The sequence below is a fragment of the Vanacampus margaritifer genome, chromosome 1 (assembly GCF_051991255.1).
Source record: "Vanacampus margaritifer isolate UIUO_Vmar chromosome 1, RoL_Vmar_1.0, whole genome shotgun sequence".
Lineage (NCBI taxonomy): Eukaryota > Metazoa > Chordata > Actinopteri > Syngnathiformes > Syngnathidae > Vanacampus > Vanacampus margaritifer.
In genome coordinates this window covers 34861216-34880601 of record NC_135432.1, presented here as the reverse complement: position 1 = coordinate 34880601, position 19386 = coordinate 34861216, and the positions used below count along the sequence as shown (strand labels likewise).

General features: G+C 40.0%; 1 protein-coding gene across 2 annotated transcripts in view; it reads left to right on the top strand.

Moving 5' to 3' along the window:
* Nucleotides 1-1016: 1016 nt before the first annotated feature.
* Nucleotides 1017-19386, top strand: part of spry2 (sprouty RTK signaling antagonist 2) — a 29202-nt gene continuing 10832 nt past the window's right edge. Inside the window, exons 1-2 of one of the 2 annotated variants that reach the window (XM_077551399.1) lie at nucleotides 1017-1758; nucleotides 3037-3925. In XM_077551399.1, the coding sequence (XP_077407525.1) occupies nucleotides 3085-3925 (841 nt within the window). In that variant the 5' untranslated portion in view covers nucleotides 1017-1758; nucleotides 3037-3084. Of the gene's footprint in view, nucleotides 1759-3036; nucleotides 6407-19386 lie in introns of those variants that run through there. The other variant, XM_077551408.1, reaches the window with a different exon arrangement.

Sequence of the window (19386 nt, the reverse complement as noted above, 5' to 3'; positions counted from 1 at the left end):
CTGCAAGGAAATAATTGCGCAGGAAAATAATTCCTGCCGCCTGGGGAACATGCATTTATACAAAAGTGATATCGGGCAACTCTGAGTGAGTGAGAAAGTGAAATGGATGGATGCACATTGGGTAGGATATTAATTTTGTTTTATTTACCAGCGCTTTCTAATTGTCTGTCATTCAGAGAGCTTCTTTGATTGGCTACATTCTGTTCAGGTCACAGTGTCTGCGGAGTCAACTTGCTCAGGAGACCTTGGCTTTCCCCTCACACATGCAGATTTTCGTCGTCAACATTGAACACGTTCATTATATAAGATTGTCGGCCACAACTGATTTTGGATCCTATTTTCAGGACAAAGGGGCAAAATTGTTGCAAAAACAGCTTGTTTGTCTTTATGTGTTCCATTTATGTATGTGTTTATCTTCAGACACTGATGTCATTTTCATATGACAGCAAGTAACAAAATGGCCACCTTGGATGGATAAAAACAGATGGATTTTGCTGCTTAATTCATATTCCACAAACACAACATAATATTAATTAAGAATACTGCATTTAGACTAGTTGGTTGCTTTGAACAGATTATTGTAAAGTTTATTTGACTTCCCCTTCAATTGATTAATTAATTCAGATGGAGGCTATGTGAAGTGAATGGACAATATATCAAGTTATGTTTATGCACTTTTGCAAACCCTGAAAACTCAACTCACTGTAGTAAATGAAATACAGCAGCCAGTGCTGTCCAAACAGCCCATCACAACGCAAAATAAAAATGGTCAATTTAGCTACTAAAATTATTTGTGTCCATAATTTTACTTTTCAGCAGATCCTTCCAAAGGGCTCTTTGCACAAATCCACTACTTCCTGAACGCAATACCACTCCTTAATTTCCTGTCTTTCATGAGCACGATGATTAATCCAAGTGTGCCCGACCTCAGTAACCATGACGACAAGGCCCAGACACACCTGCATTAATCAGTTTGTCCAATCATGAAAGACAGGAAACAAAGGAGTGGTGTTAAGTTCAGGAAGTAGTCAAGTTGTGTAAAGTGCAAACTGATGTTTGTTTTAATGGCAGATATACGTTTTTGTTTTTTTTGTTTGTTTTTAATGGGGAAAATAATGTGTGTGTTTTTAATGAAACCTCACTCACAAAGTAGCGTTATGTAAGTAGCAATAGCATAACGTCTTCAATGGGATGTAGTGGCTGTAACGGATCACTTGCAGCCACCTTTGCTCTGACCAAGTGACCAGCAGGGCTCCGATCGATCCAACTGCCTGCGAAGTGCGAATGAGAGTGAGCCGCCAGCCAATGACCGAGCACCGGATGCGAGATATCCGCTGGAACAACAGGCGCCCTGTCCTGCATGTCCCCCACCACAACCACCACTCCGGGCACTATCCTCCCCCACCACATTGACGCCATTTACAGCCCGAATCCAAAAGCTCATCTCCGGACAGCGCGAGGGGGAAAGCAACTCATGAGGGATAACAAAATACTTCTCACAGCTTCTTGGATTGACCCAACGAAACTTTTTGGAGCAGCGTTGTGACTTGCGCCTACATTTTTTTTGTCCGCTTCCATAAAACAAAGTGGAGTCAGCTATACACTATAAATTTTTTCCATGAGGCGTATATAAAAGTTGTCCTCCCGGTGCCTATCTAGTGCGCATGCGCCAAACATGGGGTAAACAGTGCTGTTTTGGTGGCTTTATGGACAAACTTTCTTGACAACCTAAACGGAGATTAAAGTGTAGAAAGCCCGGTAAGTTAGCATCTTCCCACTGGCTCTTACTAGAGTGTCATGACATTTAATGACTCTTGATTTGAACGTGAGATAAACAATATGTTTCGATAACCACGCATACGTACAGCCATTACATCGACTGCTTTCAGCCGCGTCACACTGCATGCGTTCATTGTTTGTTTTTGCAACTCGCAACTTCCTAAGTAATACTCGTAGGTGTGTTTCGTTTATCGGGAGGTGACAAACGTAAGACGAACACGGCATTTTCCCCCCTGAATAACAAATAAGAAAACCTTATGATACAACACATGCTATGACCGTATCGTAGACGAATGGTTGTGTCATCTGTTTGCCAGTCATGTCAGTTGCCACTGTGGCCTGCGTGCATGCATGCAGTGCACAGGAGGAGAATGGTGGCTGAATGAAACCCCACCCACATCCTGTTTCCTCATGAGTGAACTAGTGGGCCTTCTTTGCAGCCTCCAAATCACTGTTCCCACAAAAGTTAGAGTTTAGTTTAATACAGTTACTACAATACATGAATATTTGCATGTCTATGTATTAAAATAAGATCAATTTGCCACGTTTTTATTCTACCCCTTATATAAAGGTTATCATCTTGTGCCAACCAAAGCTTGCTTTGTTTTTTAACGGTAGGTCAAGAACAACACAGATTTGGGATGCCTTTCATTGTTTAACTTTGTTGCATAAAAAATATGGTGGGGAGCAGAGCGGGCCAGGATGGCGGTGCACCAGGCCTAAGGGTTGCTATAGCGCCATCAGACGTCTGTGTAGCCCCAGTTAAGACCCCTTTCATTTGATATTCTAAAATACACTCAACAAAAATATAAAACCAAAACTTTTGTTTTTGCTCAAATTTTTCATGAGATGAACTCAAAGATCTTCCACTTACACAATATCACCATTTCTCTCAAATATTGTTCACAACCCTAAATCTGTGATAGTGAGCACTTCTCCTTTGCCGAGATGATTCATCATACCTCACAGGTGTGCCATATCAAGATGCTAATGTGACTTTTTGAGGGCATCCTGTCAAATAGCTGCATGAAGGCAGAGTAACATTCACTATGTAAACAAGTTATTCAACAGCAATAAACATGACACTTTCTTACGTTATCTGTTAAAAGTGTGTGCACTCGCATTATTAACTCGCTCTCTTATCACAAAACGTAACACAAAATAGATGCATATTAAATCCAGTTTGACACAATTGGGTTGTCTGACCACACATCATTTGCTTGCGTGCTTTGTATAAGCTATTTGTCTCTTTTCCAGGATTTCAAATGTGTCCCATGCCATCTCGAGCGGCCCTTCAATCCCACGATGAATCCCAGAAATCCGATCTCCAGCGACGGGGGAGGAGGACACCGTGGGCGGTCATCACAGGACGATGGGAGGCTGCAGCCGAGGCCTCACGATGGCATGCTGGCATTGGATCATATGAGGATAAGTGGGAGCTGCAATGAGTACACAGAAGGACCCACAGTTGCCCAAAGGAGTCCGGCCTCACAGAAGAGTGACCCAGTTCCGTCACAATTTTCCGCCACTCAACAGGACACTCAAGAAGAGAGGCCCAGTGATGTTCAGGACCTAAACGTGATGCGGCCCTCTAGCACGGAGGACTCTCAGAGTAACGCCGTGACCAGTGCGGGGAGCACTTGTTCGGGTCAGAGGCCCCTCGGCATCACGGGACGTGCTGAGCAGATAATCAGTGCCCAGCCCACACAAACGGCGCCCATTTCAAATGGAAAACCTGTAAATAAAGAGCCAAAGTTGTTTGTGGCCGGCACGCACTGCAAGTGCGAGCGCTGCGGCCGGTGCTGCTGCGCCGAATGCAGACACCCTCGGACGCTGCCCTCCTGCTGGATGTGCGGCAGGCGTTGCGTATGTTCACTGCAACACGCGGTGGAGTTTTGCACGTGCGTGTGCTGCGTCAAGGGGCTGTTCTACCACTGCTCCACCGACGATGAAGACACGTGTGCCGACAAGCCCTTCTCTTGCACGCAGGAGTACTGCTGCATCCGCTGGACCGCCGTGACTCTTTTGGCCGTCATCTTCCCGTGTCTGCTGTGCTACCTTCCGGCCAGAGGATGTGTCGCCGCATGCCAGAGCTGCTATGACCGAGCGACGCGGCCCGGCTGTCGGTGCAAGAACGCAACCCACTGTGAGGCTGTGAGCAAGCCTATTTAGAACATGTGTGAGAGAGTCATTACGTTTTCATGCAAAAATTAATCGGGTTACTCACATAATTGGGTTTCTACATGCACTGGGTTCATTTGAGCTTTGCACTTCTCACAATAAGTTAGGGAGATTTGGCTTTGGGGTAACATTTCAGGATTAACAAACTGCACTAGAACCTTCACAGGTGAACTTCATTCGACCTTTTCAAAACTCATCTCATTCTCATCTCATACATGACATAATTCATGAACGTTAGATTTGTGTTGTTGTTGAACAAAACAGGCCTCCCTTGACTCTTGTGGTCATGGTGTCGCTCAAAGGCAGAGAAAAATGCAATACTTTTGCACATTTCATAACAAAGATCCTCATGGAAATTGTTATGAGACACCGGTCTATTGTTCCAGTCAACCATGGAGCACGTGTGCAGAAACCAGACTTCAATATTCAGTCATGGGAAGAGGAATTTGGTTTCCAATCAAATAGAGTAGGGTTGTCAATCCACCTAATAAAATGTCAAACGCGGTCAGATGAAGATGTTTACATGCATCTTTAAACTGTGTTTGTCAATCAATTGATTGCAATAGTCCCTGTTTTTGCATGTAAACGTAGGAAGTGAGTGGGTGTAGTTGAAGTCATGTAAGACCTTCTCCATGCCTTGAACTACTGCCAGCACCGTGGCTGCATGACAGCATTTACTTGAAAGTAAAACCAAAACAAGCACTCCGCTCTTCTGCAGGCCATGTTTGTGCCTTTCAAAACTAGTTTTACCGCTCACAAGGAGGTTATATGTTTTCAACCATATTTGTGTGTGTGTTCTGTGGTTTGTGTGGAGGGTTGGGTGGGGAAGAGCCCATTTCATGGCACTGTGAATCCAGATACAAGTTAGGTTTTTTTTGTTTCTTTGCCTTGAATTCCCATTGCCTGCTTCATGTAGCTTGATGGCAAATAGGTGTGGCGGGTAAATCTATGAAGGTGTACAATTTGATGCTGATCCAAAATGTAGTGATGGACAAATGAAGCTCCATTAAGCACTTGCAATATTTTTTTGACCCCTCTAGATGGTGCTCTTGGTTTAAAGATAAAGGCTAGTCAGTGGAAATTAATGAAATGTCCACTGCATCTTTAAACCAAGATCGCCATCTGGAGGAGTAAAAAAAATATCCCAAGTGCTTTATTTGTCTATCACGACCAAAATTGTATTTTTCGGGGCTTGGTGGAGGTCTGCACCCAACTCAGTGGTACTGTAGTTTAAACTTCATTGACTTAATTTTCAGAACAGAAGTCTAACAACTAACTTTGTGTGCATTAGTGAGATGCTTTATTTTTGTACATAGAATACTTCCAACTGTGACAACTGCTTTTTACGTTCACTGGAATGTAGATTTCATCACTTGTCATTTGGGGTCAGTTGTTTAAGAACAATTCAGTTTGCACCATTGTGCAGTGACCTATATAACTTTATTTTCTAATTTCAAAATTTCTTAGTGTGAATTTAAAAAGTATATATTTATTTGAAGGTTTATTATTTTATAATGCAAAGTATTTATTTGTGTAGGTGCTGGAGACTATCCGAGTTTCAGTGAAAATGCAACCATATTAACATTTGAAATAAAATAACCTTGAAGTCTGAAAGAGTTTCTTTAAAAAAAAAAAAAATCTAATAAGTGTTCCTCAATGTGCTAACAAAATATGCTTCCTTTCTGTGCTTTTAATCAAAGGTTTGTTCTGAATTCCTCGGTTTTGAATGTCCTCACAGGCCAAACAAGCACGTGACACTTGTTGACAGCACGCAGTTGTTTGCAGCACGGTATGCATTCAGCATCTTGATTGACACTGAGGTGCAACTTGCTCTCACTTGTTTGCTTTTCATCTGCAGCCTTTCTGATTGACATGGGGGCTCGGGGGGTTGACACGATAATCAACTCTCACCTATTCTGCATCAGTGCAGGCTGATAGAAACGGGCCAAATCCCATTAGAGGGAGAAAAGGGAGGCTTGTCCTTGTGTTTGGTCTTTATCTCGCCAGCCACAGGCCTCTCTGCAACCATTGTCACTTCTATGAATGAAGACAGGGTTTATGTTAGGAATGGGGAGTGCTAAGGGTTAACAGCATCACTTTAAATGACAAAGACCTAACAGTTTTGCCCCGTATTTAGCAGACTGAGACTGTGCATTCATCCTGGATTGAATAATGGGTAAATTTACTTTGCTTTGTATACTGTATATATATATATATCAACATAATGAATACATTTGATCAGAAGATTACATTTCTATTACATTTGAGCATTGTCTTGAAATTGAGATAAATCAAACTTCTCTTCTAACCAAGCTTTTTTCTGTTCATTAAAGTTAAAAATAAATAAATAAAGCACCGCTGCTTTCTTTATGCTAAACACCACCGTGTGAATACCCATTGTTGGTTTTTAGCTCCAACGGCCCCCGCTGACTATGGCAGTTGTAAGACATGGCAGCTTATTGAGCCTGCTCACCAGGGCAGAACACAGCAGAGGAAGACAGGAAGGAAGCTAAGCTTTTCTTCATGGCTTCTTTGTGAGTGTGTGTGTGTGTGCGTGTGTGCGTGCGTGCGTGCGTGCGTGCGTGCGTGCTGTCCGGGCTTTAAGCAATTAAACAGCAGCGCTTAAAAGGAATTGTGTCATTGTGAAGAGAGACACCCGCCACCCTGAACCAGCACAGCTGTTCAAAGTTTAATCAGTTCAAGGTGAAACCAAATTACCTGAGGTCAATATGCTTTGTATGCACAAAAGTACTGGAACACCTGGCAGTAGGCTACAAAAAGCAAATGCAACAATTCAGTTTTTTCCTTATCTGAACTCATACAGGAGACGATTTATTTTTTTATTTTTTTTGCTTTTGTTACTATGACGACCAGGATGGTGCAAGGCTGAATGAGTGCAGCGTCTTCTACTTGCAGAAGTGGAGCCTAATGTAGAAAGAAGCAAGCACTCAATAGAAACATTGTCACTTGGTGCATTCGTCCGAACACGTGGCCCGTCATGCGGCAGACACATCCATCGGCAGACAGAAATAAACCCCTTACACACAATACACATTTTCACAGAGCAATCCAGTATGTGTTTTGCGTTTTGCTTTGTTTCTATGTTGAGGTATAGTGTAGTGTTTTGTCGTGTGTTGCCTCACTCGTGTGTGGTTTCACCGATATGTCCACCTGTTTGGTTACAGTGTGCCCCTTTTTCCACTACTTACCTCTTTTTTGTATGCTACTTACGCGCCATAACATAATTTCGTGCCACCCGGCAAGTAACACCCGGGTTGAGCCCACTTCATGGGCACGAGCCAGTTCCGAACACTGTAAATTCTAACGTATTGGCAAATTTGTGCGCATGTGATTGTGTCATTTCACTCACCACAGAGATGGATACATTACAGTGTGTGTGTGCATCAACCTGCGTCAGTCCTGAATATTTCTTCTTTAATTTTATACCTACACACAGTGGTATGAAATAATAAATGATATTTAATATTAAAATTAATAATCAAAATATCCCAACATTTTTAGCGGGCGCTTGCATATGTGTCACTCCAGCATGCCCACTCACCGCTTGCCACTGGTATAAACACGTGTGTGAATGGGAGGAATTATAAAGCGCTTTGGGCACCATATGGTGTAGATAAAGCACTAAATAAAAAACAAATCCTAAATTGGCTCATTCCTTACAGCCTGTAGATATTTATTACTACTACACACAAACACACCCATCAAATCATTTGCATTTCTGAAAGGCGAACCTTAAGGAAACCCTTACACATCTTTATAGGAAGTAATGCAATATGACATACTGCAGGGACTGGCAACTGGCGGCCGGCAGGCGACACTCGGAGCGGCCCTCTGATTTTTCTTTCAGATTATTCATTCCTTTTTTGATCTGTCAGGCTTATCCTCGACTCATTTTTGAAAATTAAAATGCACTTAAAGCAGGGATAGGCAAGTTCGGTCCTAGAGAGCCGCAGTCCTGCATATTTTTTATGTCTCCCTCTTCTAACACAGCTGAGAGGCTCCTGCAGAACGTAATGATGAGCTGATGATTTGAAACACCTGGGTTTGGAGGCGGGAGACACTGAAAACATGCAGGGCTGTGTCTTTCTAGGACCGAACTTGCCTATCCCTGGCTTAAAGGGACAGTCAGTGATCCCTAGTGCCATCTAGTGGTGAACTAATAATTCATTCATTTTTAAAACTGACTGTTTACATCAATAATATGCAAAAACATATGTTGGTTGTATCACATACACAATATATATATATATATATATATATATATATATATATATATATATATATATATATATATATAAAATCGTAGGTCAAGTAATCACTAATTATATTACATGGCTGTAGTCTCACCTTAGCTGCCATGTTTCACCGTTCGCTTTTGGAGGGAGCGTCATTTTTGCATATTAGCGTCAATCAAACAATTAACTTGTAAGTGGGTCGTTAACTCTTTGACTGCCAGACGTTTTCAGAAACGGGTTGTCCCCAGTGCCAGCCGATTTAAGCATTTTGACTGATCTTTCAAGGTCCACAGAAAATGTTGTGTTTGGACTATGGAAACACACAAACTACCAAATGAAAGATTGGACTCTCATCTTTCATCAGAAAAATAAGTTTGTTTCTACCTTATTCCGTTCTTCAGTAATCAACAATAGAAAGTGGTTACTTTCACCGAAATTCTCTGTTTTGAAACAAAAAGCGGAGAAAACAAGCTTTTTGTGAAACGATGTTATTTCATGCACTCTAGTAAATTGTACACTTCTTTTTGTCCATGAATGATGCCACAAACACCTAAATAGTGCTTTACTTCTGTAAAACGCTCTCTACCAACAATGAAAAAGTGTTTTTAGTTTGCAAAATAGTTTATTTCCATTCAACAGTGTAACAATTTGACAAAACAATTTCGCTAACTATTTACAAATGTGTGCAACTGTGGTACTACTTACACTGTGGATGTTTTCAAATACAGTTTTTCTTTTTGTAACGCTCCCCTGCGTGCAAGGAGACGCAGCAGGACTCGCACAACAGATTAGTTTCACTTTCGCTTTGTGCGTTTCGCGTGCAAACGTTACATTTTCTTGACGGCCTTTTTTTCCGGGGAATAAATAGCAAGTAGCAAACTGTACACACTCCTCCGATGAATATGCATTGGACTCGGGGCACTCTCCGTCGTCCGATCGAACGTCCGCCTGAGCGTGCTCGGTTGTGCTCCACGTTTATGACGTCATCATAGCCGCCGTGTCAACGCTTGCAACTTCGCCGTCAACCTCGGATTCACCATCATCATCATCGATGATGATCATCGTCGTCATCAATGTGCTCTTTTAGCCTTGGTCGATGCCTTTCGTCTTGTAAGTGTAGAACTGCTTGCAAACGGGCGCCTTGTCCGTTTCCTCCTCCTCCATCTAGCTCCCCCCCACGTCTCCTACTGCCGCTGAAAGATATTATAACATTTTTAATACCTAATTTCATATATCAACTATTGTTACACATTATGAACATTCCAATTCTTTATATTAGCCTTGTCGAAATATTTTGTGTCCTGTGCAGAGCAGATGGTGTTGATTTCGGTATAATCTGACCTTAAACTGGGTCATACTATTTAGTCTAAAAAAGTTCCTTCTCAGCGCTTTGTGCGAAAACACATTTCGGTCTTGAAAACAAAATTTGCTTTGAAATAACACACACACACACTCTTTACTTTCTTCATCAGTCACGGCCACCGTTAATTTGGTTCAACTTGTTTGTGAGATTTTGTTATGGGGAAAAATAGAACCTTCAACTATATAACATATTCAGTCCCGAACACACACCCAAATCTGACCTTGTTTACGCCATCTGCTCACGGAAAAGTACCAGAGAGTATGTTTAGTCTACAAATAAAAGAGAGGAGGTCCTAAAATTATAAAAGTCGTTCGACACCCGGAAGAGGTACATTTGACGCTCTGAAATCCCACGTTTTTAAGTGATGTAATCGGAAGCTGTTATCTGTCCAGAGATCTCTGAAAGATTAAAAATCATTTTTGCAAAGGTGTATTTTTCTTACATTAAATCTATCTTCATTTTTGGAACACGCAAAGAGGACAAAATTCATTATTCCTCTTCACCGCGTCAATGCTTTCCAACCACGGAGTCACCATCATCATCATCATCATCATCGATGATGATCATCGTCGTCATCAATGTGCTCTTTATCGTTGGTCGATGCTTTTGGTCTTTGAAAAAAACGGCTCGGACGTGAGCTGCTCGCAACCGGTCGCCATTTTTCCTTTGTCTTCCATTCTCATCTCCTGCTCGACGCTCTCGCTCCGCCTCTACTGACGCCCACCCGATCTTGTCAAAAGAGAGTCATCGCTGCCCTCTTGGGGCCAAAAATAGTCATTAGGCACAACAGACCTCCTTGAAACTTTCACCACAGCTCCGGAAGGCTTGCCCGCACCCGTTTCAAAAAAAAATTAAAAAAAATTGGATGACGTCATTTAACGTCATTGGCAGCCCTCCGTAGGTTTTTACTTGACGTCTTTTAACGTCAGTGGCAGTGAAAGAGTTAAGCTCTGAAACAGGGGGAAAAAAAAGATTATTATTATTATTATATTTGAATTATATTTTTTATATCCTTTTTTATTTTCACTTTTACTAATTTATTTATTTATTTAGTCCTTTATTTATTTTTAATTTTGGCAGTTTTGGTCCATACTGCCAGGAAAAAAATGTTATTCAAATGAGGGGGCGGTCCTAAGTATGTCTTGGGTTGGACTCCGCCGTTGCAAACTGCCTTTCATTGGTCTAGTGAGCGGCTCGGCGAAGAACGAAGTCTCGCTGGCTTGCATTGAGAGCTCCAGCAATGGACGACTATTTGGTCCACTGTCACCTCGACTTGTTGTCGAGCAACTCAATTTGCAAGTTGTGGTGACAGTGCACATAACATTTCGACCTGGCAGTATAGACCAAAACTAAAATAAATAACTTAATTAATTAATGACTAAATAAATAAATAAATACATGACTAAATGTGAAAATAAAAACAAATACAAAAAACATGTTTAAAAAATTTAACACAAATGTATTTATGTATGTATATACAGTGCTGCTCAAAAGTTTGTAAACCTCTTGAGCAATTTGGACTTTCCAATTGTTTCAACCTGATTTTGTTGCTCAATCTGAACCATTACATTTTAGAAGAAATAACAGGTGTAGGTTTATCAATTAAATGCATTATTCTTTTTAAAAAAAAACGTTTTATCAATTGTGTAGTCAAAACTAAATTTAAAATAATTTTTGGTCAATTCATGTAGGTACAAAGGCAAGTGAACCCTGAGCTGCATTGCTTAAAACAAGCAGTCAAGTAAGATCAGGTAGGACAAATTGGTAGCTAAACTAACCACTGAAATGGACCAATGAAATGAGAGGGGTCCAGCAAAATAAATGTGCATCACTGACTGAAACAGAGACAAAACCACGTCACTTAAGTCTTACCCAGGTGAACCCATACAGGTCAGTCATGCTGAGAGGAAGAGAAATCTCAGGGGACCTCAGGAAGTGGGTAGTGACAACACATCTGTCTGGGGAAAGCTATAAAGCAATCTAAAAAAAATTGAGCTTCATTCCACTGTGAAGCAGATCATCTGCAACTATATAAGACTGACAATTACTACAATCCAGCCTAGAAATGGATGACCTTCTGAAATATCAGCAAGAACCACAAGAAAAATGATAATTCAGGTGAAAGCCAACCTGTGCATCACATCGAGAGATTTGCAGACCTCTTTTGCTGCATCAGGGACAAGTGCATGCTTTAAAAATCAGAAGAAAAGTCAATCGACAAGACTTTCATGGAAGGCTTGCTAGGTAGAAGCCTCTGCTCACAAAAAAAGATCAAATCTGCCTATCTCAACTTTGCCAGAGTACTTGGACAACACTGAAGCTTTCTGGAAGTTCCTTCTGTGGACAGATGAGTCCAAAATTGAACTGTTTGGTCACAACTACGTAAAACAGTCCTGTTTGGTGAAAAGTCAACATTGCATACCAGCAAAATAACCTTCACCCTAGAGTGAAGCATGGGGGTGAGAATGTTAAATTCTGGGCTGGCTTTTCATCCTCAGGACCTGGACAACTCCACATAATCCAGGGAATCATGAATTCAGAGGAATATTGTGAAATCCTGGATGATAACCTGAAGCCGTTCTTTGTGAAGTTACAGCCTGGTAGAAGATGGATTATGCAACATGACAATAATCCAAAGCATTACAGCAATGCAACCAAGGAATGTCTGAAGAACAACAAGATCCATGTTCTGGATGTGCCCAGTCAAAATCCTGACTTAAATTCTTTCAAAATACTGTGGCAGGACCTGAAGCGGGCAGTTTATGGTAGACGCCCATCCAACCTCTTTCAATTGGCTGCATTTTGCAAGGAAGAGTGGCAAAAATTCCCCAGAAGTAGATGTGAAAGACTGATAAGTCACTAAAGAAAGTGTTTGGATGAAGTTCTCATTGCAAAATGCACACATGCTTTTGCAACCATGAAATCTGAGTTTTTCTTAAATCAACATCTTTTGTTCAAGAGTGAATGACAATGTTATCATTGTTTTTGTTCAAGTCTATTATTTACAATGTCAGTATTGTAGATTTGGGTATGACTAAACATTTAATAAGGTTATTTTAATATTTTATACAAAACTATAAAATATATATATAGTTTTTATTTCCATTTATATAATTTTTTTAAATTTAATTTTTAAATTATATTTTTTATATCCGTTTATATTTTCACTTTCAGTCATTTATTTAATTATTCATTTATTTATTTAAAATGTTGGCAGTTTTGGTCCTACATAGCGACAAGTGAGTAGCTGGAGATGTGAAAGCTAGACAGTCAAAACTGGTCAATGTATGTAAAGTGTTGTACACATTTATATTTTTTTATGTTCTAAGACAATAAAACGTTATTGAATTTGTTTTAAAGACTATTCTATATGTCAAAATGAAGCAATTTCTGATGACATTGGTTTAAAAATAAATAAATAAATCGGACTTCAGGTTCAAGCAGTTACTCAGCGAATACTTATTTACCTGCACTTGAGTGATTTTTTATTTTTTTTTAATGAATGCTTTTTACTTTTACTATTAATATTTTGAAGTAACACTACTCTTACTTGAGTACAATTTGTGGCTACTCTATCCACCTCTGACCGCATATATTCATGTACAAACAGTCTAGCTTGTTATGCCACGTTGGTATGATGACAAGCTGGTGAAAACTGGTGAGCGGTTAAAATCACAAGCAATCGCATAAAATGCTAATGAGTGCATGGATTGTAGGGAGTTAATGGTGTCAGGAAGCTCCTGTAGCACCTTGCTAGCGTTTGCATTAGCATTAGCGTTCAGAGTAATCTGAGTAATCACAAGGCAAATAGTATGGCTGTCATTAACAGTTATTTTTGATTCAGGACTCAAACCATTCCGATTTATACACCAGTAGCAGAATTCTAAAATCAATTCTAAAGCTGAGTGGGTAGTGTAGAAGGGAGTTAGTGGCGAGACAGTACCAAGCAAAGTGCACACGTCATTTGGATATTTTCAGAAAATGACCCTGTAGAAAGAGGCCATTACACATCAAAATCTCATGTGTGCATACAGAAATACACATTGGATTGGATTACCAAAGCTGTTGAAATGGTTTTGTCCAAAGCTTTGACTATTTTTATTTGTTAATCCCTCAAGGGGAATTCCATTTCAAACTCTGATGAAGAGCAAAGTCAGAGTAAAGGGGGGAACACTGACAATATTGCACCTTCTTTGCTGGGGTGGTGGCCAGTGCCTTGTTTAAAGGCAGATGACAGCAGAAAGGAGGCAGACTAGCATTTCTTCAGCAACTGCTGCCCTTTCTGTCCGCAGAGGGATTTGACATGTAACACAGCCCAAATCCTGACAGATGAGCTAATGCTGCATAAAGTATAGGAAGAATGGATCTACATATACCGAAGATGGGAAAGGGAACATCCGTTTCAAATAACCTAATTCCAGAGCTGTAATTATGCAACAATTGCCTCTCATGGGAAGCCTTACCTTCCAACCTTTTGATCAACTGGAAGACTCCAAACAAAGTGCTGGTCTTCTTCTTTTGGATATTATAGGTATTTGCACTGTGTTACTTCCAATCTATGCTAACAACTGATGTTAAATCCAAAAGGAAACGAGAGGGGGAGCAGCAGGCTGAGTGTGGGTCAGAATGTAAAGCTGGAATCAGCCGTGGCCCTTCGTGGGGCAAATGAATGGTTCATTGTTATCGCAAGCAGACAGCGAGGAGGAACAATGTGGGACTTGTGTACACCAACACCCACATCTCCATTCATTTTTATTTACATACATAGATGATAATGTGAGGCTCTGTGATGCAACAATTTGAATATTTACATCGTTCATGCAAATACATTGTATGAGGTTATGTTGAAATAATGTTATGCATTCTGGCATACACTCTAAAAAGTGAATTGTTGAACCAATTTAAGATTAAGCAGAAAATTGTTGACCAACATAATAAAATGGCTTCAAGTAGTAACACACTATTGAACTAAGTTAATCCAAAGTGAAAAAATTAAGTTTAATTAATTATTAATTAATTAATTATCAGTTCATTAAACTTAATATATTCACTTTGGATTAACTTAATTCAATCGTGTGTTACAATTTTAAAAAAAAATTGTATTCAGTTGGTCAACAATTCTCTTTTTAATCTTAAATTAGTTCAACAATTCTCTTTTTAGAGTGTATAAACGAGCAGATGACTTTTTTCCAGACCAGGGCATAGGCGAACTAGGCAGTCGCCTAGGGCACCATCTAGTGGAGGGGGTGCCAAATTGCAGGTCATTTTTAAAAAATATATATTTCCCCCTCAGGTTTTCAAATATAAAATATGTTATACAGCATATATATTTTATATAATAATTAGTTTTTTGGTTTGTTTTGGTGTGGTTTATTGAACATATAGAATCTACACTTTAGCCTAGGGCACCAATTCACCTAGCCCTGTGGGTGCTGCCACCGACAAAAAAGCCCTGTGCCAGACCAACACAGCGTGGCACACTTTATTATATTGCCCTCTTACTAGGGTTGGGAATCTTTGAATGTCTCACGATTTTATTCCGATTTTTGGGTCTGCGAATCGATTCAAAATCGATTTTCGATTAAGAAAGATTTTTGATTCAAAATGACTTGGTTGACAATGATTTTTGCTTCAATCTATAGATGTGCAAGGAATTGTAATGATCTACCCCAGTCTGACACACTAGTGCTAATTAGCGCGCTACTCGCGACACTTTTATCACTCACAAGAACGGCTCCACGCTGAAGAAAAAAAAACAACTTTTACTGGAATAACGTGATCGTGACTTTTTCCTTCTACTCTCTAATGTGGCTCCAACTTAACAGTGTATTAGACCGCGTGGAACCACACTGTCCTTCAGTGGCCAAACCGGGTACAACATGAACAGCGCTCCAAATAAAGGCACACACAAAGGCAAGACATAAAATAATTTTAATAAAATCATTTAAAATCGATTCTGAATCGTACTAAATGAGAATCGTGATTCTCATGAGAATCAACTTTTTCATTTCCATTCTATCAGCTTGTTCAAATTACACGGGCTGCGGATCGACTGCAGAGTAGCTCCGTCGTGCCGGAGGCCGCCGCACGGATAGACCTATTTTCTATTTTTGCCGGACGACGCATCCATTGGCATCCGTCAAATGGCAAACTAGCACAGAACACATGGAGCGGGACAGGAAAACAGACGCAGTTTCAAAATAAAATTTCCGGTTACTTTTCAGAATAAAACTCTCGCCAGATCCTATTTCGCAATCATGTCAGTAAACGTCATAATGCGTAGCCAGGCCTGGAGTCAACGGGACAGGTGCTTATTCATGGTTTAAACACTAGTAAAAATGGACGAGGAGAGGTTTATATTAAAGGTGGAAAGCCACAAAGTAATATTTGACACGGCACATCCTTTTTATAAGGACAACCCCCCATAAAAAAGGCAGGAAAAAAAGGTTAAATCAAAGGTTCCAGTTCACCTCTATTTCTGCTTCTGTGTTGAGCACAGACAAAAATGTGTTTATCGTTGTTTTAAATGCCACATTATTGCGCGTGATCACGCGAGACACGGCGGGAAGTTGTCCGTGCCGGAACGGCCGGACCGCAGCTGTGCGCAGCCGGTGAGTTTTGTCCATAAAATTGACGTGTCCGGCGCACGCAGTCAAGACGCAGAGGAGCAGAGACACTGAAGACATTTAACATTTTCTATGCATATTTTTACTGTTTATGAATTTACTTATAGTATATAGATGCCATATAACTGTGATAATGTTTGTGTGAAATATATTGGACATATAACTGTAGTGTAATGAATAACACTTTTCACTCCCGTCCAGCTGGTGAGATAGGAATGCACATGGGAGGCATGTTCTCAAGTTCTCAAGTTGATAACACTGTGGGTCTGACGGAGTCTAGGTCGCATGGTAGTACCTGTCTAATCATATATTTCCGGCTTTGGACGAAACTGGAGTAAACATGTCAGTAAATCTCTTGTCTGTCTATTATAATTGCTAACCCTTTGTCCAGCCTCAGAGGAGGAGTATGCTTTTTTCATCTATAAAGCGACTGTGTGTTTTTCATATGGACACACTGGAGGCTTAACATCACCTTTGAATGTAAGCATTTACTCTTGTGTCTTTTAAGAGCTCTTAAAATAAATTCTTTATAAAGAAGGCTTTTTCATCAGATCTCATCTGCAATTATTTCGAACACGCAAAGATTACATTTAATATAGTAATCAAATAATACCTTCAATTGGTGACCTCCGACGGCGACAAATTGGGACGTTTTTGCAACAGCTGTGTTGATCTTGGACAACTGAATTTCTAAATGCGCAAATATTAACAAGGTGAGTGGACAAATTATCCACGTAGAGAAATTCTGCTTGTTTGGGATTACTCAGAGCTGCATTACGTCTGTGCTAAATTGTATTTGAGATCTGTGAACAAGTTAGGTTTTTTTTTTAAGTCGTATTTGTTACGGAGGGACGCGAAAGTCCTCGATTTTGACAATTACTACGACATTGAACCATGCATGGGTTGGCCCGTTGAATACGGAAGTGACGTCAAGTGGGAGCGCTCCGCCGTTTGGAAACGGCATATGAGATTTGTTCCGCGGTGGAATAGGCTGTGTGGATAATGAAGGAATATTTCGATTACTATATTAAGTGTAATCTTTGCGTGTCCAAATAATTGTATTCAGGATCTGATGAAAAAGTTTTCTTGCAAGAATTTATTTAGAGGCCTCTAAAGACACAGTCAGGACACCACATCAGAATGCAACGTGATGACCCCAAGTGTGTGACAATTTACAGAACATCGACTCATTTATACAAAAAAGATAAAAGGTTCCTCCTCCTGGCTCTTGATTGAACAAAGGGCAGACATGTCATCTCCTAGATTGAACAAAGGTGTAAGGTTGACGGTAAACAGACATCTTTATACAGTTCCCCTTCTTGATTGGGGGAACAGAAGTAATCAAAATCTGACCCCAGACCTTCAGTCCCTAAGTGACAAGAGACTCTGACAACATCATGCACATTGCCTCTCCAACAGCATTTGAGGGTACGAAGATCAAATAAAGTTCACAAAATCACCATCCCACTGTATTCTTTTAAACACTCATGATTATATCACATTGATATGCCTATAAGTAAATTCAAAAACAGTAAAACATCAAATTGAAAATGTTAAATGTCTTCAGTCCTACCATTGAACTTCTATAATATCCTTGTGAATTGATGAAAAGGGGATTTGAGTGATTTCCCCCTTTCAAACAGCAGATTGACACTTGATCAGCTTTTCCAACTGTGTCAATCCGTGCCCAGGGAAAAGGCACTCCAATGAATCTTCTTTCCTCCGCGTCCTTGGGCAGCTTGTCAGGGAGACACTGGAACCGGGTGTGGTGGGATCCGTTAGATGGCTCCAATTGGTGTGGACGCAGATCAGCAGCTTAGTCAACCCCCTCGGTCTGAGTCAATTGATGTGATTGAAGAGCCTGGGACCTCGTGTGGCTCCCACTATTATGATCAGCAAACCAGATCGACCATTTTTTCACCATATCTGAAAGCAAAATCATTATCATTTAGTCACTTATAACATATAGTCTTCATTCTTTACTTTGAAAAGAGCACCTGGTAATTTTTAGCAAATGTTAATTGTTTAAGTTCTGTAGGTCCTGAAACATGCTGTTGGACACGGAAAAAGTTATTTTTGTTGTGGCATTCAAATAGAATCCGTTTAATGACATTTGTACATTCAATGGCATAATAATGAACGTCTTGTTGCCATTGAAACTTTATGAGGCCAATTGTTTAATATTTCTATTTTTCTTTAATGTCCTTGAGATCAGAGATAATATACTAAATCAAATATGTTTTAATCTCAATGCCTTTTCTATATCTTATGAAGTTTTGTTTTTTCAAGTGGGTTTGTCTGATCCAATCTTCCTAGGAAACCCTTATGATGGTAGATAATGATTAATCAAATATTTTACCATGGTATTTACTGTTGTAGATTTAGCATAAATGTGCTCTTTGTCGTACATCAAATTTCTGTATTTTTAACGCTGGTTTCTTATTATAGCAGTGTAAATCATTTAAAAACAACATCATCTTAACTCAGAACTATTCATGTCCGGCCGGGCCATGAACAGTCTGAGAAGAGATTTATATATATACTTATACCTTTAATAAACACTGCAGTCCTGCAGTTCATTTTTACAACTTGTCTCATGAAAAAATGTCACCTAGGTGTGTCAATGTTCCTTCCACACCTAAATGGCATATTCCATGGGCTCTAGAAATTATACTTTTCAATTGTTTCTGAGATGGAACATACTTACCGTATTTCTGCTATAAGGGTCGTCTTTTGTCATCTTTGTAGAACTTACTTTCCTCCAAGTCAAATCCTCTGCATTCTCCGCTCCATTCTTCGCCTGTAAATTCCTCACACCAAACTTCATTCTCACATCAGACTTCCTTTTCAACCATACACAGACAGACCAGTCATTCTCACATCTGATAAAGATCAATTTTGATCATTTCAGACCTGAATGTGAAAACTGCAGCCGCTTCCAAATTGCTGCTTCAAAGAGGAAAAAACAGACACCTTGTGTCCTGTAGATTAAAAAAAAAAAAAATAAAAATTGTGACAATTTGGCCAACACCAGAACTATAAAAAGATCTCCAGCTGAGCTAGCCATGAGCCATCAAAACAAAAACCTTTGAGGCAATAGTTTGTAATGTAAATTTGAATCCTGTTCAGGCAACTTAAAGTGAGAAAAACAACTCAAGCAGATGTAAATTAAGATACTGCA